This window comes from Cutaneotrichosporon cavernicola (assembly GCF_030864355.1).
Source record: "Cutaneotrichosporon cavernicola HIS019 DNA, chromosome: 3".
In the NCBI taxonomy this organism is placed as follows: domain Eukaryota; kingdom Fungi; phylum Basidiomycota; class Tremellomycetes; order Trichosporonales; family Trichosporonaceae; genus Cutaneotrichosporon; species Cutaneotrichosporon cavernicola.
In genome coordinates this window covers 2,610,728-2,632,767 of record NC_083395.1, presented here as the reverse complement: position 1 = coordinate 2,632,767, position 22,040 = coordinate 2,610,728, and the positions used below count along the sequence as shown (strand labels likewise).

The following is a 22,040-nucleotide window of genomic DNA, read 5'->3' as shown; positions in this document are numbered from 1 at the left end:
CTGCCGACATCCGTAAACCCAAGCTGTAAAAACAAAGACGATGTTGGGGCTCCATGATGCCCACCGTTTGGTCTTGGTTCCGGATGTTGGTTGGACACGACAAGATCCACCAGCACAAGTGAGGCAAAATCGAGGCGTCGTCAGATCTCAAGTGCAGCTGCCGCGGCAGAGTTCAAGATGATGATAGATTGGATCAAGGGAGAGAGAGGTATTTGTGCATCTGTGCGTGAGTAGTTGGAGACGAGGTTGGCGACAGTGCTCGGCAACCCCCGCTGACCTCTGACCTCTGCTTCCGGTATGTATCAGCCGGCGGTGGTTAAAAGGCCCTGTGATGGTCCACGGATGTAGTTCAGCATCCGTGACTTGAGATCAGAACATTACGCTGCGGTACTGTACTTGCATGCCTCACCCCGGTATTCGGAGCATGTGGGGTCCATTCAACACTCACGAGACACTATGGGGGCCCAGTCATAGGGCCCCGGCGTGGAATGCAGGAAAGCGGGGCCCGGGCAAGCAGGACAAGTGAGATGAGGAAGATAGATAGCACCAGAGCGCGGGCATGGCCGACAAGCGGTCGGCAATCAATTCACACCCGTAACCGTACCTGGTGGAACCCAACTATATACAGTCACGTCAGCACAGCTTGGAACCCACCGATCCACCATGACTGTCGAGCATATCCCCGTCCCAGAGGCCGTCCCGGAACAGACCAAGCCCGCCGAGGGCGTCACCGACGAGGACCGTGCCGCCCTCCGCACCAGGTACCTCGAAGAGCGCGACAAGCGTATCCGCGCCGACGGCACGCAGCAGTACAAGGATCTCAAGGGCATCCTCAAGCTGTCCGACGACAAGGACCCGTACACCGAGGTCAAGCCGCGCGAGCCGCTGTCCGACCATGTCGACTTCCTGTTCTTGGGTGGCGGGTTTGCCGCGCTCACCGTGTGTGCGCGTCTCAAGGAAGCCGGATTCAACAACATGCGTATCCTTGATTCGGGAGGCAACTTTGGAGGAGTATGGTGCGTAGAAATAGGCAAAGTCTTGGCTAACGGCAGGTACTGGAACCGGTTCCCAGGAGCCATGTGCGACACTGCCGCTATGGTCTACCTTCCGCTCCTTGAGGAGGTGGGTACTCGCCCCAGCGCAAAGTACGTCCGCGGGCCGGAGATTCTCGCGCACGCCCAACGCATTGCCAAGCACTACGGGCTGTACGAACATGCTCTTTTCAGCACACATCTCGAGAGCCTCACTTGGGAGGAAGAGGGCCAGCAGTGGCGCGTCAAGACAAAGGAGGGCGACAACTTCACTGCTACCCATGTTGCGATGGGCACTGGTCCGCTCAACAAGCCCCACCTTCCGGGTGTGGAGGGATTGGAGAAGTTTAAGCGACCCGCTATGCACACGGCGCGCTGGGACTTTGAGGTGACGGGCGGTGGTTGGAACGACGAGGTCATGGACAAGCTCAAGGACAAACGCGTTGGCATCATCGGTACTGGTGCCACGGCTGTGCAGTGTATCCCGCAGCTTGGACGCGACTCGGGTGAACTGTTCGTGTTCCAGCGCACGGCTAGTGCCGTTGCCGTTCGTGGTAACCACGAGATCGACCCCGAGTGGTTCGCCAACCTCGAAAAGGGATGGCAGGCCAAGTGGCTCTCCAACTTTGTCACCCTTATGTCTACGGGCATTGCCGATGTTGACCACGTCCACGACGGGTGGACCGACAGTGTGAAGCGTATCACTGGACGCATGATTCAGGAGGCCGTTAAGAACGGCAAGAACCCAGCCGAGATGGGATTCGCCGACTACATCAAGGCGTACCATCTCTCTGATGACGAGTACACGACTGCTGTGCGAGCACGCACCGACGAAATCGTCAAGGACAAGAAGACGGCCGACGGACTCAAGGCCTGGTACCGCCAATACTGCAAACGGCCCTGCTTCCACGACGAGTACCTCGAGACGTTCAACCGGCCCACGGTCCACTTGGTGGACACGGACGGCCAGGGCGTCGAGCGTATCGACGAGACTGGCGTCTGGGCGAATGGCAAACACTACGAGCTCGATGTTCTGGTCTACGCCACTGGCTTCGAGTTCTCGTCGTCGTACACCAAGCGCTCGGCTCTCGAAGTATACGGCCGCAACGGTCTCGCACTCTCCGACGCATGGGGCGAGGGTATGAAGTCGTACCAGGGCATGCACGTCCGCGACTTCCCCAACCTCTTCATCGTCGGTATCTTCCAGGGCGCCTCGCTCATCAGCAACGTCACCAGCAATTTCACCGATGCTGGCTTGACGATTGCCGCCATGCTCAAGAAGGAGAAGGAACTCGGTACAAAGGTCATCGAGACGTCTGTACAGGCGCAGGATGACTGGGTCAAGCTCATCCTCTCGAACACGAACAAGATCACCGGCGGACCAGAGTGCACGCCCGGCTACTACAACAATGAGGGACACGAGGAGGGCGAAAAGGAGCGCCTCGACGGCGGACGGTACCCCCACGGCTCGCACAAGTACTTTGCGTACATTGATGACTGGCGCACCAACGGCCGGTTCGAGGGCATCGAGTTCGACGGCCAGGAGGTGGCTGTGGCCGCCTAAGTCACAGGAGAGAGAGGAGTTGGTGGCAGTTGTATAGCAGCCGAGATTTGTCAGCAGTTTCAATGTCAGAAGGGTAATGGCACATGCGGGGACGTGAGATAGAGGGGGACATGTTGGGCAGTGCGAGTTGCCCCTCGTACTGTCCCCAGCTGGACGGCCAAGTCGCACTGGTCGCACTGTTCCATACTGATCCTCTGAAGGGGTCGCAGGTTCGAAACAGGAACGATCAAGCTGTTCAAACTATCAGCCTCACCTTGAACACCTCCTGCTTCCTGTCATACTGAGGTTGTTCACCTTCCTCAAACGGCACGGATGATGCCCTCCTGGCAATGCGGTCACTCGCACCAGCAAACTGTAATGCTAGCGGTACAAGAAGACGCAGAATGCTACAACCTCTTTATTCTGGACATCCGCAAGTCATCAACCCAATCAACCATCTCATTCTCGAACATGCCAGACCCCAAGCCCTGCATTGGAGACCTTTGGGACCGGAACATTGGCCGTACGTCCCTCCCACGCTGCTAACCTCAGGCAAGTGTATCCCGTACCAACCCAGCCACACCTGGTGCTTCTACTGCCTTGGGTCGATGGTGCCCGACAAGCCGTGGTCCGACATTGAGGTGTATCCCATATGGAAGCGAGACTGGCGAGGGGAAGCCCCGCCGTCTAAGGTTGAAGGCTCACATCCTCGCACCAAGTAACCGCAAAGGTGCGAGGTGGGAAGGAGGTTGCTCTTAACGCCTCACTCCAATTGCTCTGCATCATCCACCCCATTCCCCATCATCCACTTGCTTACCATGGCGAACACCTGTGCCGGCGACCTCTGGGGAAACAATGTAGGTGGTGAGAGCGCTTTCTCTTTCTGCTGGCAGTAGGTCATTGTAGTCTGTTCGACGACCACCAGCATTTGTGTGGCTTGTGTCTCGAGTTTCTGTCGCTGGACGACGGGTGGAACACGGAGTAGCAGTTGGTATTTGACGAGGGTGCGATTTGGGAACAAGGAGGTGCGGGTGATGCAAAGTGGCTGGTGCGAGTTGTTCAGAACGCACGTAGCATTTGTTTTTGTTACTCGCACCAAAATAGCGTGGGAGTGGCGGGAGCCACAGTTAATGTTACTCTCTCTCGCACCGTGGTCTTGGCACACACACCATGCGTGTCTGCAACTGGTGATGAAGGTTTCAAACAGTGTCTGAAGGAGTGATGCGAATCCGAAGCAACACGCCCTCGCCTCGGGATGGACATCAACATGACTGATTGCTCACCACACCTGCACACGACCAGCTTCACAACTTTGAAAGTACCAACGCTCCCCCGTGCCCAAAGATACGCTACTGCGAGTTATACGTCGTCCTGCTCTAAAATCGCACACCCAGAAATCTGCACACGCTCTGTACCAGCGCCACAACTGTTTCCAACCCCATTGCAACTGCCTCAAGTTATCAAGGCTCGCCGTGAAGCTTGGAATTGTGATGGGACGAAGAAGTAACCCAGACTATGTCAGCGGCCGGAGCATTGTCAGCGAAGCAGTATACCGGGACATGCCGAGAATTCTCTATTACGAGCTGCGAGCTTATAACTGTTCCACCCAACCCTCTCACCAACACACTGCAAAATGGAATACCACGGATACTGCTACCGCGAGCACGCGTGTGTCAATGGTGAGTTCCCCTATGACGAGCTAATAAAGGCAACGTCTGCGATATGACGCCGTTCGCTCTCAAGAACGGGCGCTACATCTACATCTGCTACGTTTGCGGTGGGACCTGTGATGGAGGCCTGCGCTGAGGAGAGGAGAGTGGTTGGTGATTGCCTATCGGAGCATGTATGTATTGTGATCTCGGTGGGCGGAAAGCACTCCAGGCAACCTCGCAGTATTCAGAGGACCTCACGACTCTCCCCGGCTTATTGAGCAGTATGTCCTCACGGCTCCAGAGACCACTCCGTCTGGAGGTCGCGTTTCCCCATATTTACCTCGCCACCTTCTTCCTCACACACGTCCTTACAGTGGACTCGTGACTCCGTTTAAAGCCGTGCCGAACGAGAGGCAACGGAAGCATAACGACGGACGACACACGGCATCGAACCATACGTCGAGGGGCGCCTGAGAATGACCTGCTGTACCAAAGCATCTGACTCTTGCTTCCTCACACCTTCATGTTCTACCACACCTATATCCTGCTCAAACACGTCCTCAGCCCCGCGCTGCCGTACCCCAAGATGCGGCAGCACGGCGACTGTTCGACGTCGCATTACTGTCCGACCGACGGTGAGTGGCACTGAGTCTTCTGACACAAGGCAAACTCTGCGCCATGCACCCGTACATCAACCTCTGCAACGCCGTCAACTACTTCTGCCACCGCTGCGCGCGCGTCTGCCAGGGGGACTGAGGCTGGTGTAAATGCACTGTAGATCTAGTCCTGGAGGGAAAGCTGTTCTGTGTCGGAATGTACAGAGGAAGCACCCGATTCTGACAATCACACTGCCTACCTCTGATCAGCATCTTCTAACCCGTTCCGCAAATTTAGCCCGCAAACTTGATCAGACGATACGGCGCCCAGACACTCAATATAAGGCGCCCACTTCATCCTCACCTCAACGCCGACGTCATGAACCGCCCCCCTCTCCACCCCAATACCATGCGTATCCCTCGCCGCCCACTGAACCTCCTCCTCGGCAACTGCGACCTGCAGCACCGCTGCCCCAACCGTATGTTGGCCCTGTGCCTTGTGTATATGTATCCGTGTTTGACGCCAGGAATTGCTTGCCGCATGCTCCCGCGAACAAGCATTTCGGGCATTGTGGCATGGCATTGCATCCGATGCAGTGCGGTGTGCCCTGGCCTGCGCCCAAGCAAGTAGTTGAACAGATTGAGACTTGATGAAATATCAGGACCGTAGCGACAATGGTCTCTTAACTTGGGTCAGATGTCCTGGGTTGCGATGGCAGCAGGCACGAGGCGCGAACATTGACCCCAGCGGCCCAGAATATGGTGTTTCAATCCCACCGATATGGGTTCGCCGCATCGTGGCAGTGATGGGGCAAGTGATGCCGCTAGACCCTCATTCACGTGGTTCGAAACGACTTGCATCGCACCGTTTTGTACATGCATGTTGAGCACATTGTTCGCTCCCCGATCCGTCCATAAAACCCAGCCTCTTCCCTTCCTCACTACCCTCCTTACCGCTCAAACAATGCCGCACATGGTTTCCTACTGCCCCAACCGCGCCGGCAACAGTGAGCATGGGCCCCGACAAGTCTAACCCAGTGCCGTGCGAGTACGTCCCCTCCCCCCTGTCGGCGACGGGATATTGTATCTACTGCAACGGAGCTCGTGAGAACGGCGGCGAGGGACAAGTGGATGAGTAGAGATGTAATCGTTGGCCTCAATTGTCAATCACTCCATCGTGAGTGCAGATCATCACATGGGGGAGGTTTCGTCAGAGTCCGTACAATAGCCTCAAGCCAGCACACTTTGATTGGAATCAACCGTATCATGGTAACGGGCAGGGGACGTAATTGTTCTCTAGAACAGAGCTCTGATGATATCTGGATCTGGGACAGCAAGATTCTCGCTCGAAATGTTACATCGCAGATTCTCGCACGAAACGTTATATCGCAAAGCTTCTCTCGCCATTATCGATTCCACGACCGCCCATTTAATCCCTCGCAGCAAGCCTCCAGCCACAGTACACCTCGCCCAACCTCCCCACGGTCCCACAACCCCTTACCAATGGCCATCACGTGCTCCAACTAGGAGGGTGACAGGGAGTATCTGCTGCGTGTTCGTCCAAATACACACTGTAGTGGCACTGTATGTACTGTATGTACTGCAGCGCAGAAGCAGTTCTATATCGGTGAGAGTGCTGTGAGCCTGATGCATGAATGTTCCGCGACACTCTGTCATTGGAAGAATATGATTAGCGGGTCTTAAATATGGGTTAATGAAAAGGAGTGGTGCAGTCCGTGAATGCCCACCTGTCGACGATGCCGCCCTCACTGCAGCATCCATCTGTTCCACATTGTGTAGACTGATACATGCTTCTTCCAGTTCCTTAGAGCTTGGCCTTGTCACCGCTGACAACCTTCATGATAGCGCGACCGTTCGAGAGCACGACCTTGCCGTTCTGGTTCTTGACCTCGAAGACGACCTCCTCGAACCCATTCGAGTCGGGCTGGCCCGTACGCCACATTGACGTGGTGAGCTTGTCACCCGGCTTGACAGGCGACGCAAAGCGGCACTGGTACTCCTTGAGGTTGGCGGGGTTGCTACCGCCCAAGGTCTTGAGGAGGCCATGAGCGGTAGCGTTCCACGAATACAATCCGTGGATGATGACACCGCCAAAGTTCTTTCATCAGCACCGCCCCACCCGAAACTCACCATCTTCTCGCCTAGGACAGGGTCAATGTGGAGCGGGTTGTAGTCGCCATTGAGGCGGTACAGGATCGGCGTCATGGCGCTGGTTTGGTCCGAGAAGGTCGCGTCTGGCGTCTTACCCTTTGGCGGGGGGTAATTGACCGACGCGGGGCCCTTGGAGCCGCCCCAGCCACCCTGGCCAACATAGAATGCGGACCCGTGGATCTCGACATACACTTCGCCGGTCTCGGCGTCGACGACGTTGGACCGCGTGTCCATGACCGTGCCGGGCTTTCCCTTGTCCCACACGCCGGTGATTTTGGTCCGCAGCTCAAACTTGCGGCCCTCAGAGGTGGGCGGGAGAGGTTTGAGGAACTTGAGGTGACGCTGGCCGTCGAGGACACGGCGGACGTCGAGAGGAGGGAGGCCGGGCACAGGCACAGACTCCTTGGCGGCGTAGAAGTCGGTGACTTCGGGAGAGGTCTTCTTGAACGCTAGTATTAGGGGATTGGGTTGGGGTTGTACGGCCTGGGACTACTCACGAAGGATAGTAGCGTAGGTTGGGAACAGCTGGAAGTTGGGGTGCAACTCCTGGTCTGTCAGTGGAGCCGTATCTTAGCTTCTCACGTAGAGGAAGTGGAGCTCGTCGGCAGTCGCACCGATCGAGTTGGCGAAGAGGAGCGCATCGCGCTTCAGCCACACAAGAGGCTGAGGGGGATATTCGAAGCCGGCGCCACCAGTGTTGGTCATGATGTCTAGATGTGGAATAGGATAGATGATACATGTTCCCACGGCGCTTTAAAGACCAGTTGTGCTCGGCATGTCGGTATTGTGGCCCACACCGGCAAGCATTTGGGCCGGAGATAACCGCAATCGCGTGGCCCCGATCTATGTCATATCGGAGCTAGCCGACACCTGGTACTACAAGGTCTACATGTACTAGACTTCCTCGGCTGCTCGCTGACTTGACTTCTCGTGGCGTGCTGCAAGACTTGACAGTATCCTTTCTCTACCATGCCGGCCGTCATCCCCACTACCTCGGCGGCGAAACGCACAGTCGCCGAGTGTGAGTTGTGTGTTGAGTGGGGCTGACTCCAGGCGACGCAATCATGACTGCACCTGGCTCACCATTGGAGATGATAGACACGATCATTGACGGCCAGAAACACAAGGCGTGGAAACACGTGTGTGTCCTCCCCTCAAATCTGACAGTAGAACCCTCAAACTTATCGTGACTACCTGACCCCACTGTTCATGGGGTGGAAGGACCGGGTGTTCCTCTCATCGCCCCTCCCCGAGCCCGCCGAATACGACGACCGTGAACACGTCACGTACGGCCAAGTGTACGGCCGTGCAGTGCAGTCCGCGGCGTGGCTCCGTTCAAAAGGCGTAGGGTATGGCGACCGAGTTGCGGTTGGTGGTGGGAACAGTACGGGCTGGGTTGTGTCGTGGCTCGCCATACTACTTATCGGCGCCTCGCCAGTGCTTCTCAACGCTACTCTGTAAGGCCTCATAGTTAGGGTTCTGATGACAGAACCGACGACGCACAGGTTCACTGCTTGGGTGTGTGTACGCCCAAGCTCGTGCTCGTCGATTCCAAGATGGCTCAGCAGTTGGCGCACCTCACAGTTAAGCTTAGGGCCAAAAATGTCGGCCCGGTCTGGTGCTGGTCGTCCGCCGCGCACCTGGACAATGTGCGCGATAACGTCAGTGAGATCCGAGACGTCTCGGCCCAACTCGTCAATGACGTCCTCCAAGGTCGTGGTGGAGGCGTCGAACAACTTGACGGCGATAGTGACGGCATCATCTTCTTCACTTCTGGGTAAGTATCTTATCGGCATTGTTGACGATAGAACAACAGGATACCCCAAGGCTGTGCTCTCGACCCAGCGCGCACAGCTACACGTCGTTCTCTCCGGTCTCGTCCCGCATGTTCGCGCCCTCCTCCGTGCGGGAGGAAATCTGGCTGATCTGGCAATGCCGACCGAGCAGTCTACAACACTCCTCTCCATCCCCCTCTTCCACGCCAGTGGTTGCCTCTCGACCCTCATCGCAGCCATCAAAGCCGGAGGCAAGCTCGTTTTCCAGCGCCGCTGGAGCGTCCCTGATGCTATCAAGCTCATCCTCGCCGAGAAAGTCGGCACGATCGGTGGTGTGCCCGCCATCGCAACCGCCATCCTCCAATCTCCCCTCCTTCCCAAAACCCACCAGTTCGCATCAGTAGGTTATGGCGGTGCGCCGCCCGCCAAGCGCCTGGCCAGCGACTTGAATTCACGTTTTCCCAACGCAGTGGTTGGCCAGGGATGGGGAATGACCGAGACGAATGCGCCCCACTGCAATGTCAACGGACAAGACTATCTCGAACGGCCAACGAGTATTGGCCCCGTACTTCCCATCTGCCAAATCAAAATTGTCGACCCCGAAACGCGCAAAGAACTTCCTCAAGGACAGGCCGGCATCATCCTAGCTCGAGGGCCAAACATCATGAAGGGATACCTCAACAATCCCCAAGCCACGGCCGAGGTCCTGCAAAACGGGTGGATGGACACGGGCGATGTGGGTCTGATTGATCCAGACGGCTTCGTCCACCTCTCCGACCGGCACAAGGACATCATCATTCGCGGTGGTGAGAATGTACGTTTTTTTTTAATAGACGTCGAGTTGACTTAGATCGCGTCGTTGGAAGTCGAGAATGCCGTGGCGCAGGACGACCGCGTCGCTGAAGTCGCGGCCGTGTCTGTTCCCGACGACGTGCTGGGCGAGCTGGTCGGTGTCGCCGTCTCCCTTGCTCCCGGCGCCGAGGCGACCGAGGCCAGCATTATACACAACGTCATCCCGCACCTGCGATACCCTGCGCGACCCGTCATCGCCCTCGTCCTCGCCGACCCACTTCGTGAGCCAACCCCGATCCCGAGCCAGCTGACAATAGCGCGCAACGCAAACGGCAAGATCGTCAAGGCCGATGTGCGCAAGCTCGTGCGTGCGGCGTACGCGGAGAAGGCACCGAGGGCGAAGCTGTAGAGTGTGGAGGTTATGGAGGGCGAAGCGGTAGAGGGTGGAAGGTTATATAGGGCTAAGCGGTGTGTGCTGGGATGAAGGTTGTCAGTCTTCAAGTAGTCCCTCGGCGTCGTACTGGACCTGCGCTGTCGCGAAGGTCACGAGACCCTGGTATACCTTGAATCCATGACTTCTACTTGTTCTAAAGAATGGCCTGTGCGTTGGGCGGCGACGCAATCCCTCCATCGAGGTTAAGTGGCATACTGGAGAAGAAGAAGGTCCACTGTTTCTTCTCCTCGCAGATCTTGGCCAACTTGCGTAAATCAAACAACTCGCCAATAGGCAGTCCCCACCCGGCCAAAAACACTTCGTGGCAAGTAAGCTGTCCCGGAACGAAGGGGTAGACTTCGTATCCGAAAGTGTCTGTTGCGACGGCGGAGAAACCCGAGTCCCAGTGCCAACGCCAGACGTCCTCGTTGGCCTCAACGCCGACCCACCCCTTCTGGGCGGCCAACATGTCCTTGTACTCCTGTTCTCCGAGAGACAGCATTGCTTCAGTGAGACCCGTGCGGACAATTAGGATGTCGCCTTGGGCGAATTCACAGCCCTGCGCCTTGGCGGTGTCCTTGAGCATGTCGAGGGTGATGCCGCAGCGCTGGAGGGGGGTGAGGGCGGGCTGGCCGGTGGCTGCGAGGTGGCGGGGAACGTCGAGGAGGTGGGCGCGGCCGGTGATTGGGTGCTCGGCGTAGTCTGGTGTCAGAGAGCGAGCTAGCAAAGGGAGACTGAGCCCGAGACTGAGCCAGAGAGGGGTTGTGGAGATGACCACCGTCACCTCGCCTGAAAGTGCCCACAAGCTGATCCCAGGACCTGGGTTCCATTTCTGTCTCCATATCCGCCTCCGCCCCGCCTCCAGACTCACTCTGGATTCCGTACTTCTTGATGCTCTTGTCACGCGCAATCTCGGTCGTCTGCCCACCGTAGTAGGTGTACTCGCCCTCCTTGGGGTAGTTCTTGTACGGGAAGTGGTTGAAGCCGTCCCACTGCGTCGAGCACTGAGTGTTGAAGCTCACGCGGTCGTCGAGGCAGTGTCCGCGGTACACGCTTGGGTCAGTGGGGTTGGGGGGGGGGGGGGGGGGGGGGGGGTAGGGGGGACGGAGATGGGAGGGGGGAACGGGGGGTAACGGGGTATGGGGACGGCTTAGCAAGGGTGCAAGGGTGCAAGGAAGCAAAGACAACGCCAATCTGCCCACCTCACCAAACTCACACCTCATGCTCGACCATAGGCCGGACGACGGGGTTAAGCGACGGGAACGTCGAGAGCGGCAAGCTAGAGTCAGCGTATATCAGCATAGACGTACTTGAGGTTTACGGCGATACCGTGCTTGATGGCGTCACGGCCGCGCTTGATGCTGTCGGGGGTGATGAGGTTGAGGCGGCCCAGCTCCTCGTTAGGGTAGTCGTTCCACGCGTTGTACTGCGGGGTGTGGGTCTTGAGCTCGTCAAAGGTCGGCAGGGGGACGGACATTGTTGGTTTGTCTCAGTGGGTGATGTTAGACGATGGGTGCTGCTGATATATGGGTTAGACTGCGTCACTGTCCACTCTTGGGGCCCTTTGATTCGGCATCTCGGGGTTCGGGGTCCCACATGGTGGTAGGCATGTCGCGGATTCCGCAATCTCGTCCGCACATCATCCGCAGCTATCAATCTCCAGTGGTCTCTCCGAGATACGTAAACCGTGCTCGAAGGTGAGGTTTATGGGTCGGATCGCGCTTGACTGGTGCGCTACTCGGGCGTCCCGATCACCGGATATACCAAATCCATATGGGGCCACTCGGTCCGAGGCGGAACATGGTGGAAACTGGGCGGAGATGGAGACAGAAATAGATTAGACCGTGTTTGAGGCTCGCTCTCGTCCCAAGCACTCAAACTGATCGGCTGTCCAGCCAAGCGCTTGATGGCAGCAGTCGAATCCGTCTCGCTGAGCGACAACTTCATGTCCTATTCCTTCCACTCCATGACCCACTCAGCTCCCATGTCTTGGGGGTACGCTTCGTACTGCCAAGGCACCTCCTCCTCAAGTTCTCGTGGCCCCGCTTCGGGTGCGTACTCGCCGATGTTCATATATCGAATCGTTTCGCCTCCGTCTGAATCCAAGTCGTGCCGCTCATCGTAATACAGTCTCGGGTGCAGCTGCGGCCGGCGAAGCGCCTCATGCGGCCTCCATCTCGTCACGTTCCAACGCCATTTTGGGAAACCCCAACACGCAGGGATCAACCGTGTGTGCACCAACGAATGCGTAGCGTCGTGGTATGACCCGCCAAGAGCGGCGCTTCATCTGACCGGCTAGGCGGCCCAATATGCCCGGCGGTGTCAGTCTTGACGTCCTCAGCTTCCTCTTGCGCTGCCCTGAAGCGTGAAAGACGATCACAACATCGCATCTGGGGGGAAGCATACCGGGAATACGCATGACGCCGCGCCAGCTCGGGATGAGGCGAGTGTGGTCAACTGTGACAGTTGATTACGATGACAAGCTGGCCAACGGAGCGTACATGGGCGCATTGGCCGGATACTGTTGAAACGTAGATGTAGACACCACACTCTTGTCTTGATTGCCTCAAGTCATACCAGCTATGTCGAGGAGGGAAGGATTTTGGATGACGACGAAACAGGATACGGAAAGACACGTGTGATGGATCCAATGTCACTGAGATTGTTGCGTTCGTATTCTTCCCTATGCAAGATAACAGGAACTGGGCGATGGTTGAGGGGTGTGTCGATGGTGACGTGACTAGTTTGTGAGCTTAGACTATTACGGGGAGTGTTGAGGACAAGGTGAGAGGAGATGAAAGCGGTCGAGGTGATCAAGTAGGAGAAGTGAGAGTAAGTGAAAGTGAGATTGGCAAGTTGGGATAATGGGACATGAATCAAGACTGTATTCGCGTCAACTGGGTGGTTGAAGGAAAGTGACCAACGCGAGGAAGGTTAGCAAAGTGGTCGATGTCCCACGCCAATGTAACCGGTGCACTGTTAAAGTGTGGGACCTGGTAAGCTGTGCAACTGTGTAGGGGTAGTGGATAGGGTCACTTGGTACTCACCACTGATGTTCTCAGCCCTTGCCTTGCAACTTGCAGTTTGAAACAACGCACAGGTCTCAGTCATGACAAACCTGGCATACCTCACAGTCACCAACTGACACTTTGCACAAATGGCCCCTGTTGCCATGTGCCGCACGTTTCATCAGTGTGGAGATTTATCATTCATCTCAAAGGGTAGTGATAACTTGTGAAGAATGGATATCAACAGCCATGTACTAATTCCAATTGCAATACTGGCGGGGTGATTCAAGGACAGTCACATCAGGATCCGAGCCATCCGAGCCAAAGTGTGGGACTGAAGACTGTTCAACTGCCCAGCTGTCGCGTGTGCGTGTGGGCGACGTTTGTTCCTAAGATCCAACAGGGTAATAGATCGGTGGGTCCGGACCTGGTCTGACGACTTTGTTGCTTGTTTCCCTTGTCAGACTAAATTGCCTGGTCTAGAATGTAAATGTAATCACCCCAGAAACATACCTTCACCCTACACCCCCTACCCATTCAACCCATATACCCATATACCCTTAGAATGAGGACCCACGCCCTGCCTGCTATGGCTTGACAAGCCCGAACCAAAACCAAAACCAAAATGCACACGACGAGTTTGGAGCTTCAGCTACCAAGCCATGCGCCATGCGATGGGTAATCGTTCTCTCATCACGGATCACACGTCACTTAACAAAACTACCCCATTGTCCATACCAACCATCCCATCCGTTAGACTCCTGAGTACAGACTAGATCCTTAACCTGTAGTTTCAATAATTTCATTACCATCACCTCCTCTCCTCTCCTCTGCATTCTCCTCCTCCTCATCATCATCATCACCTTCCCTCGAGTCATTCCAGTCTCACTGTTCCCCCCACCACGCTCTCTCCATGTCACTGTGTGACCTGACAATTGTCCCAGCCACGCGCGAACAACAACGCCAGGCAACTGCAAACTGCTATCCACAATGGTACGTAACCCCGCATCTCATCACACCTTCCCTCTTCCATTCGCAATCAAGTTTCCCACTTCATATCTCACACACAGGGGTGCCCCACGCGGCGTTGCAACACTCGAAGCGTACGAGCGTATCGACGATGAACTCAATTCGCCTGAAAACGTCTGGTCACAGCCAGGCCGCTTTACCGCTTGGGTCCTCGTCCCTCGCGCCGACCCCGGAACAACTGACATTCTCGCCGCGTGTGAGACCTACCGCCGTGTCGCCCTTGTCCAGCGTCCATGTGGGCGCGTCGAGGAAGTCGCGACGTACGCCATCGCTTCCGTATTCACTCCTGCAAACCAGCGCCGCAAGGGCTACGCAAAGCACATGCTCCGACTGCTCCACTACGTCCTATCGCCGCGCGAACATATGCCCCCTTTTCCCGCCAAATGGGGCGTCCCGCCACCTTCCTTCTTCGGCGACGCCGCCTTCTCAGTGCTCTACTCTGACGTTGGACCTGACTACTACGCTACGTGTACCAAGGGCGAGAAGGAGCCAGGGTGGGTTGCTATCCGCCGCCCTCACAAGATCTTCAAAGTACCTTCCCCCAGCCCAGGCCCGTCCACTCTTGCCTCAGATACGCGGTTATTGAACCTCGAGGACGCGGGCGAGCTCGAGGCGCACGCCACTGACACCGTTCGGAAAGAGATGGAGGCACTTCCGTCAATCGATCGGCCTCGAGCGGCGATCCTTCCCCAGGCTGGCTGGTTCCGGCAGTATCCGAGCCGCCTCGAGATCTTTGCGCGCAGCGTCGGCAAGGACGGGAGTCGACATCTTCAGCGATGCGGCATGCGCTTTGGGAGCGGCAAGGACAGACCCTTTGTCCTGTACACGGTCGAGCCGAGGGAGAAGGACTCGAACATACTTCGCCTTCTCGTCGCGCACATCCAACAGCCGGTCTCGTTTGAGCAGCTCGTCGCGGCCGCTCACGCCGAGGGTGCAGAAGAGATCGAGGTTTGGGGTTCGGGCAACGAGTACGACGCACACGAGCACACGCTCAATGGGGAGGACCACATCCCCGCTTTGGCACAGTATGGTATGGGGGGTGACGACGTCGAGTGGCTGTGGAACGAGCAGTGAGTAGATGCGCAAGGCACCGCTGACAGCCAGCTGCTTCTGGTGCTAGGACCCTTTGACGGCTTGAATGTAGGCATAACTGGATACACACGTAACATGTCTCACTGGTGACTGTCCGCAGATGCGGCCGTGCGTGCATCGCACGTCGAGTGTCGAACCAGCCATCCACCGAGCACTGACTCGCCCTAACGTCTCCCGATCTCTCTTCCCTGTGCTTCGCTAATCCGGACTGGGGCTGTAAGCTCCCTTGACGAACACCCGTCGACGGCAATATATGCAGTGCCCGGAGGCGTCGCCAGCACACACGCCTGGGATCAGCGCTGTCCGCTTGTCGACTCACGGCCCATGTTCATGTGCGGGCCTGGCACACCAGACGCGGGACAATGGGCCCACGCGTTCTCTCGCGACTGTGGTGAGGAGACGGGCGAGAGGACCCTAGGCGATCGCGCGCTGTTGTGGCCGCGCGGCAGGGGGAGATGTGCGGGGAGGTGGGATGGGATGTAGATGGGCGGTGGCGCGTGGGCGTGATAGGTATGGACCTGGGCCTGGGGAGCGTGAGGGTGCGGCGACGCGATTCGCCCGTTGATCGCGGCGGGGTCGGGACGCGTCTCGGACGGGCGTCTCCAGGCGGCTAATGACATGGTGTTTGGATGATTGGGGGAATGGCAGTTGTTGTCTGGAAGGGTGGGTGCTTGAAGGACTGGGTTGCCGAGATGGGCGCTTGACTGGGATGCGGAAGGCCGTAGCAAGCTGGCCGAGGTGCAACGACTAGTGGCGGCAGCGTCTGGATACAAAGGAGGAGCAGAATCGACTGAATGTGTATGAATCGACTGATTGATGGAAGTGTAAATACAAGAGCCGCGACGTGGAGTGCAAAGGCGGTTCAGTGCGGTTGCGAGCATGCCAGGGGCTTGTCACATCTGATGCATCTGACGCACAGAAGAGTTACGACGCACGGCGCACGAGCCGAAGCACGAGCCGAAGCGCTAGTCAAAGCACGAGCCAAAGCACGGAGTGCGGACTGTACGCACGAACAAGTGACGGAGGGTACGAAAGTGGCCGTGCTTCGGAGCGCATTGCTCCATACAATACTTGCGGCACGCTCGGTCGCCCCAATCTGGCGCTCTGTCTTCCGCTCGTTGTGCCATATTCATCCCAGAAGCTTTCCCAAGTGCTGTGGCTGGACGCAAGTCAACCTCTGGACTCTGGACCCAACTCGGACCCCCCGAGTCACCGTACGATCCCGAGTACAGACCGCCCGAGTCACCGTAAGATCCGAGTTGGATGTGATTGACCAACACAGTGTGTCGACGAGCTGGAACGGTGGAGCGTATGGAGGGTTGTGGCTGTAACTGGTATGCGACGGAGTCGGATAAGAGGTCCGAGGCCCGTGCGCCGAGCACTGCCACCACTGCCTCTTCGCGTGTCCCCCTTCTTCCCCTCCTCCCTACTACGGCCGCTTATCCTGTCCAACTTGCCCCGCGCCGCTCTTGACATGCGCCTCGAAGCGAAGGCGACGACCGTGTGAGCTACGCGCAGTCTAATTGGCAGCCGGGCGACGACCGTGTGAGCTACGCGTAGTCGAATTGGCAGCCGGACCACGACCAGCCAACCTGCGAGGGAGACGGGAAGGCCAGACCGACGCCGTTTGGAGACGGATGTCGAGAGGAAACAGGTGCTTATCGAGAGGTCGGGGAATGAATGGAGTGGAGCGAAGCGGTCGCCAGTGCTGGCGGGAGCGTGGACATTAAGCGAAGAATGACGCCCTGCCACCCGCCGCCCGCCGCCCAACATGTCGCTGATTGTAGAATAACATGATGACGCTAGCTTGGCGAACAAGCATGGCAGCGCACTAGCGCGGAAGGAACTGCAATCGAGAATGCCGGCGGCTCCAAGCCGCCTTGATGCTGCAAACCAAGACAGCAAGACAGGCATGAAGCTCACGGTGGCATCGACTCGGAACCCCGGACCTGCTCAAGCCCCGGACCTGCTGACGTAATGCACTGGTTTCAACACCGGCAACCAAGGCAAGCTTAACTTGATAGCCGGCGTTGTGTTAATTACTCGGCACGTCGGCAATCGGAAGTCTGCCAGTCAGCCCTGGGGCCGGTCATAACCGACAGCCTCGCTTGGAATGTAACATCCCACTCGGCCCACTCATTGCTATGCCCCACCGTGCTAATGTGGCGGAAGGACGAAAGCCGCTCCTGCATCACATGACGATACACCGGATGGCTTACCGAGGCTCTCCTGCTCTCCCGCAGTCTGAGATGTACATTTAGATGGGATTATGGAGAGCCACATTCACCCATCCCCACATCACAATGGTAGCTGAACCCACGATTATCCGCGAAGGCCACCCCATCCGCGAGTGCCGCCCGTACAAGGTCATCTTCATCGGCGCAGGCCTACTCGGCATCGTAAGCTTTTACTGTATGTGGCTGACGAAAGCACTTTGCCGCCCGTATCCAGCAGTACGGTCCCGGTATCGAGGCCGTGGTGTATGAACGTAACCCCGATGTCGGCGGGACTTGGTACAACAACACGTATCCTGGTGTTGCCTGCGATGTCCCTAGCCACGGGTACACGCTGACCTGGTGTCCTTGGGGCGGGTGGCGCCGCTTCCAGGCCCCAGGTGAGGATTGCCAGCGATACGCCCTGTTCGCTGCGTCCAAGACCAACATCCGCGACATTACGCGGTTCAACACCCGTGTCCTCAGTGCAAAGTGGGACGAGAATGCCGCCGAGTGGACCGTCGAGCTTGAGGACGTCAACACTGGCGAGAAATGGACCGATTCCGCCCCGGTCCTCATTAACGGCTCGGGCGTGTTGTCCAAGCCCAAATTACCCAACCTTCCCGGTATGGAGAAATTCAAGGGCCGCCAGTTCCACAGTGCCAAGTGGAACAAGACGCCGACGTCGGAACTCAAGGGCATGAAAGTTGCGCTTGTTGGCGCGGGAAGCACATCGCTCCAAATCCTTCCCGAAATCCAGAAGGAGGCCGCACATGTCGACCAGTATATCCGGTCCGAGACCTGGGTCGTCACTCCCTTCGGTGCGGATGTCCGCGCCTCGTTCTGGGGCCTCGACCCCGTTCAAGCATTCACGTCGGATGACGAGTCGTTCTCCAACCCTCCGTACTCGGAGGAACACAAGGACAAGCTCACTAACGACTCGGCGTTCATGCATAAACACCGTAAAGATATTCTCGACTCGACGAACAAGATGTTCGCCAATGGACTTACGGAGATCGACTCGGAGATGCGCAAGCAGGGCGAGGCCATGTATGTCGAGATGACCAAGGCCAAGCTCGTCAAACGCCCTGACCTGCTCGACCTCTTCCTCCCCAAGTGGAGCATTGGATGCCGTCGTCTCACCCCCGCCGTGGGCTACTTCAACGCCATCACGTCGGACAACGTCGACGCCGTACGCACGAGTGTTGTAAGCGTCGACGAAACCGGCCTCACGGGTGCAGACGGAAAGCACCGCGAGTACGACTGCATCATCTGGTCGACAGGCTTCGACACGTCCTTCTACCCCTCCTTCAGCGTGACTGGTCGTAACGGCTCCCAGCTGTATCCAGTTGAGGCGCGCGCATACCTCACTGCCCACGCCGAGAACATGCCCAACTACTTCACCATCGGTGGACCCGGTTTGATGAGTTTCAACGGCGACTACCTCGGTGGTCTGGAGAAGATCCTCGACCATATCCTTCGTTTCGTCTTCAAACTCCAGCGCGAGCGATACCAGAGCGTCTGTGTCAAGACCCAGAACGTCATCGACTTCACCGCCTACATCGACGAATACCTCACCCGGACAGTACATGGCCAGAACTGTTCCAGCTGGTACAAGGATGGGTCCAGGGACGGCAAGGTGCGCGCAATCTGGTGCGGCACCAGCTTGCACCTGTACGATGCACTGCAGCAGCCATGCTGGGAGGAGTTTGACTGGGAGCGATACCCGCACGAGCAGGCTGGTGCCGCACGCTTCAACTGGCTCGGCAACGGACGCACCCGTGCCGAACTGGCTAATGGCGACTTTACATGGTACATCCCCGAGGTTAACGCCGGCAACATCCAGGTGCCGACTGCCAGCGACCAGACGCCCCTCCACGACCTGTACAGTTTCTAGTAGGAAAGGATTTCAGAAGGTTGTGCAGTAGTAAAGGATTTCAGAAGTTTGTGCTCTCGAGTGTGTGATGTGATCAATGGTCTAGGTGTTCCCACGGCCGTAGGTTGGTATTCGGGATGGGTTGGAGTCGTGTGCGACGGTCAGGTCCGCTTGGCCCAATGTTGACAGTCATCGATGGAAGGGTGCGAGAGTCTGCCGCACGTCTCTATGCACCTCTCAAGCCTCTTCACTAGTATATCGGTCAGTATATTCGCCTCTCAGTCGAGAGCTGCTGGAGCCTTCTCTTCGTCTCGAACGTCGAGCAAGCAGCATGACCGCGAAAGAGCAGGGTTCAACTCCCTGGTGGAGAACAGTTTTGGCATCTACACGTCCGTTTCTGACGACACATTATGCATCCCCACGTCTCTTCCTTCTACTCAGCAGCACACGGCATCCCCACGTCTCTTCCTTCTACTCGGCACACTGCATCCCCACGTCTCTTCCCTCTACTCAGCACACGTCACCTGGCACTGCTTGCCGATCCACCGCCCACAGCGGCCACACACCCACACGTTGTGTTCCGGGCGCCAGGTGAAGATGTGCTTGCCCCACGCGGCCATGTAGCGTTCCGCACCGCTGCCGATCCAGTACGCGCAGCAACGGCAGGTGTAGGTCGTGTTGCACATGTTTCTTGTGGGTAGGTGGGTAAGTGGGTAGTTGGGTAGGAGGGTAGGTGGGTAGGAGGGGTTTGGGGGATTGAAATATAGCGGGGTGTTGATGTAACTAGCTGTTCCTGCTTCCTTCGCATTATCACAATCAGATGCCTAATTGTATCGCGATTCGAGGCGAGGGACGATGCGCCGTTCCTCTGCCCTAAGGACCACATCATTCGGCCTCGCACTTGCATTCTGCTACATGATCCAGATTACTATGATGCGGGGAGGACCGAGGTGCTCAAGGAGATACAAGAAGCCCTTGATCTATGTTTAGGATGCAGAGCCACCGTCTCGGCCGGCTAGAAGACGAGGGTCGCCGAACACGCGGGAAATGTACTTGGCATGCGGGCCAGTTCGGGGCCGGACGTGACTGTCGTGGTGCATGGCGAGTGACGAGTTGCGAGCTATGGGGCAATACAACTGTGCCATCAATGGCCATCCAGCCTTCTTCTCTGCCATAGACTCATGTTGATTCATTGGCCACTTGCATTCACTACGTGGCCTACGCCTCTACACATCGCCGCCCTCGCTCTCCCCACTCCCCCTGCCCTCTTCCTCAAGAGTGCTCTGGGGCCCCCGGGCAGCCTGAGCGACCTTAGCAGTAAACATGGCCTGGGACTGAGCGACCTGAGCAGTAAACATGGCCTGTGCCTAAGCGGCCGGGACAGCAAACATGGCCTCACAAATGTGGCGGCAGACGTAGTGGACTCATGCAGTTGGCGCAGTACCATTGCCATCTCTGGGCTACCACTCCATGGCGTGCTCGTCGTTGGTGTCGGGAATAGTCGTGCCGCACATTGTGTGGAGTGGGTGCGGTGTGTGTTACGTGCTCGGTGTCGGGAGTGATGGCGAGGGGGCAGACGGGGCAAGTTATAACGCCAGGGCAATCAGAGGATTCTCGTTCAGATGGGTTGCGAAGGGGGGAATGTGTTTCATTTGAACGCTGCAACATTTGGACATTTGGACTCTCGCACTCCTTGTCATCATCTGCGGCATGCTAAAGGCCCAAGCCCCCCCTCAAATCCACCAAGAATAATGTGTGCCACCAACTGGGACCAGCCTTGCCCGTTCAGCCCGTTTGGTACGTCGCCCTGGGTTAGACCCGAGGTTTCCACCACTTTGGCTGACCCAGGCTTCCACCACTTTGGCTGACCCAGGCTTCCACCACTTTGGCTGACACCAGGCTTCCACCGCTTCTTCCGGGTTTGGCTGCCGGAGAAATATCCCGTCGAGGTCGGCGACGTCGTGCCGAACAAGTGGGTGTGTGCGTACTGTCACAAGGAGGTGCATCTGTGCCAGGCGGAGTGTGAGGCCCGGTGGCACGCCATGTGGGAGGCACTTAACCGGCGCGTGCTTCCGCCTATTTTCTGGAACTCGATGCGCGAGTATACATGTAGTTCGCCTGGTGTGCCGGAGATGGAGGAGTGATGTATTTCGGGGAGGTTTTGTACGAGCTGGTCGCAGGTGAGGAAAGTCAGACGAAGGCGCGGAGTTTTAGTGGTGAAAGTGGATTGAATTGAAACTGATGCTTTGAACGATACGAGCCCAAGTATGGATTATATGGGTTGGATCTCCAGTCAAGGGGGTGGAAAAATGACAAGATTCCAATCGTGAGCGCAGGTGCGTCGCCACAATCGAATCATCCCCAATCTCACCACACCATTGGCACTACGAACTGCCAAGTATGGCGCTGGCGATAAACGCTCGCGTTCGCGCTTCAAGCTGCCCAAGTATTGAGCTTTGCAGCTGCGGATAGACGCGATAATCCTCTCCATCCTCCGTTTCTCCGCTACGTGACACATATTCGATCCCTACCGCGGGGGTTACACGCACTGTGTCGGCGAATTGTTGGCGACAGTGCAATGTGTGTCTTGGGAATCAACCATGTTTCGTGCCGTTTAGAGTGACGGGGAGGCTATCGAGATAAAATACATAATATTAGGATGAAATACATGAAAAGCCTTCTTAGGAGACGTAAATAAACTAAACTATAAATTCCATTGTTTCCCAGACGGAATTTCCTACCAGCATAGTGCCGGCCGAGTCTCGTGCCGGTACGGGATCGTACACGCTCGGAGCTAGGTCCAGAGAAACTGTTGGCGTGGTAAACGC

General features: G+C 57.1%; 9 protein-coding genes across 9 annotated transcripts; 6 read left to right on the top strand and 3 right to left on the bottom strand.

Annotated features, from left to right (window-relative positions):
* Nucleotides 1-663: 663 nt before the first annotated feature.
* On the top strand, nt 664-2,595 carry CcaverHIS019_0309880 (uncharacterized protein; the record flags this gene model as incomplete). The annotated part of the gene is made up of 2 exons (XM_060599495.1): nt 664-1,016; nt 1,053-2,595. The coding sequence occupies 2 exons, from the start codon at nt 664-666 to the stop codon at nt 2,593-2,595; spliced, it is 1,896 nt and encodes a 631-aa protein (XP_060456183.1).
* Nucleotides 2,596-3,045: 450 nt separating this feature from the next.
* On the top strand, nt 3,046-3,296 carry CcaverHIS019_0309870 (uncharacterized protein; the record flags this gene model as incomplete). Its single annotated transcript, XM_060599494.1, has 2 exons — nt 3,046-3,097; nt 3,127-3,296. 2 exons carry the CDS (start codon nt 3,046-3,048, stop codon nt 3,294-3,296), a joined length of 222 nt encoding a protein of 73 aa, XP_060456182.1.
* Nucleotides 3,297-4,749: 1,453 nt separating this feature from the next.
* On the top strand, nt 4,750-4,982 carry CcaverHIS019_0309860 (uncharacterized protein; the record flags this gene model as incomplete). Its single annotated transcript, XM_060599493.1, has 2 exons — nt 4,750-4,861; nt 4,891-4,982. The coding sequence occupies 2 exons, from the start codon at nt 4,750-4,752 to the stop codon at nt 4,980-4,982; spliced, it is 204 nt and encodes a 67-aa protein (XP_060456181.1).
* A 1,665-nt stretch (nt 4,983-6,647) lies between these two features.
* CcaverHIS019_0309850 (uncharacterized protein) lies at nt 6,648-7,699 on the bottom strand (the record flags this gene model as incomplete). The annotated part of the gene is made up of 4 exons (XM_060599492.1): nt 6,648-6,941; nt 6,974-7,443; nt 7,492-7,540; nt 7,577-7,699. The coding sequence occupies 4 exons, from the start codon at nt 7,697-7,699 to the stop codon at nt 6,648-6,650; spliced, it is 936 nt and encodes a 311-aa protein (XP_060456180.1).
* Nucleotides 7,700-7,963: 264 nt separating this feature from the next.
* CcaverHIS019_0309840 (uncharacterized protein) lies at nt 7,964-9,970 on the top strand (the record flags this gene model as incomplete). Its single annotated transcript, XM_060599491.1, has 7 exons — nt 7,964-8,015; nt 8,048-8,133; nt 8,165-8,451; nt 8,484-8,771; nt 8,803-9,583; nt 9,620-9,842; nt 9,879-9,970. 7 exons carry the CDS (start codon nt 7,964-7,966, stop codon nt 9,968-9,970), a joined length of 1,809 nt encoding a protein of 602 aa, XP_060456179.1.
* A 178-nt stretch (nt 9,971-10,148) lies between these two features.
* On the bottom strand, nt 10,149-11,471 carry CcaverHIS019_0309830 (uncharacterized protein; the record flags this gene model as incomplete). The annotated part of the gene is made up of 4 exons (XM_060599490.1): nt 10,149-10,696; nt 10,866-11,047; nt 11,211-11,273; nt 11,305-11,471. The coding sequence occupies 4 exons, from the start codon at nt 11,469-11,471 to the stop codon at nt 10,149-10,151; spliced, it is 960 nt and encodes a 319-aa protein (XP_060456178.1).
* A 2,444-nt stretch (nt 11,472-13,915) lies between these two features.
* Nucleotides 13,916-15,151, top strand: CcaverHIS019_0309820 (uncharacterized protein; the record flags this gene model as incomplete). Its single annotated transcript, XM_060599488.1, has 3 exons — nt 13,916-13,995; nt 14,073-15,101; nt 15,136-15,151. 3 exons carry the CDS (start codon nt 13,916-13,918, stop codon nt 15,149-15,151), a joined length of 1,125 nt encoding a protein of 374 aa, XP_060456177.1.
* Nucleotides 15,152-15,321: 170 nt separating this feature from the next.
* On the bottom strand, nt 15,322-15,743 carry CcaverHIS019_0309810 (uncharacterized protein; the record flags this gene model as incomplete). The annotated part of the gene is made up of 2 exons (XM_060599487.1): nt 15,322-15,410; nt 15,443-15,743. The coding sequence occupies 2 exons, from the start codon at nt 15,741-15,743 to the stop codon at nt 15,322-15,324; spliced, it is 390 nt and encodes a 129-aa protein (XP_060456176.1).
* Nucleotides 15,744-17,426: 1,683 nt separating this feature from the next.
* Nucleotides 17,427-19,233, top strand: CcaverHIS019_0309800 (uncharacterized protein; the record flags this gene model as incomplete). Its single annotated transcript, XM_060599486.1, has 2 exons — nt 17,427-17,522; nt 17,554-19,233. The coding sequence occupies 2 exons, from the start codon at nt 17,427-17,429 to the stop codon at nt 19,231-19,233; spliced, it is 1,776 nt and encodes a 591-aa protein (XP_060456175.1).
* Between the last annotated feature and the right edge of the window lie 2,807 nt (nt 19,234-22,040).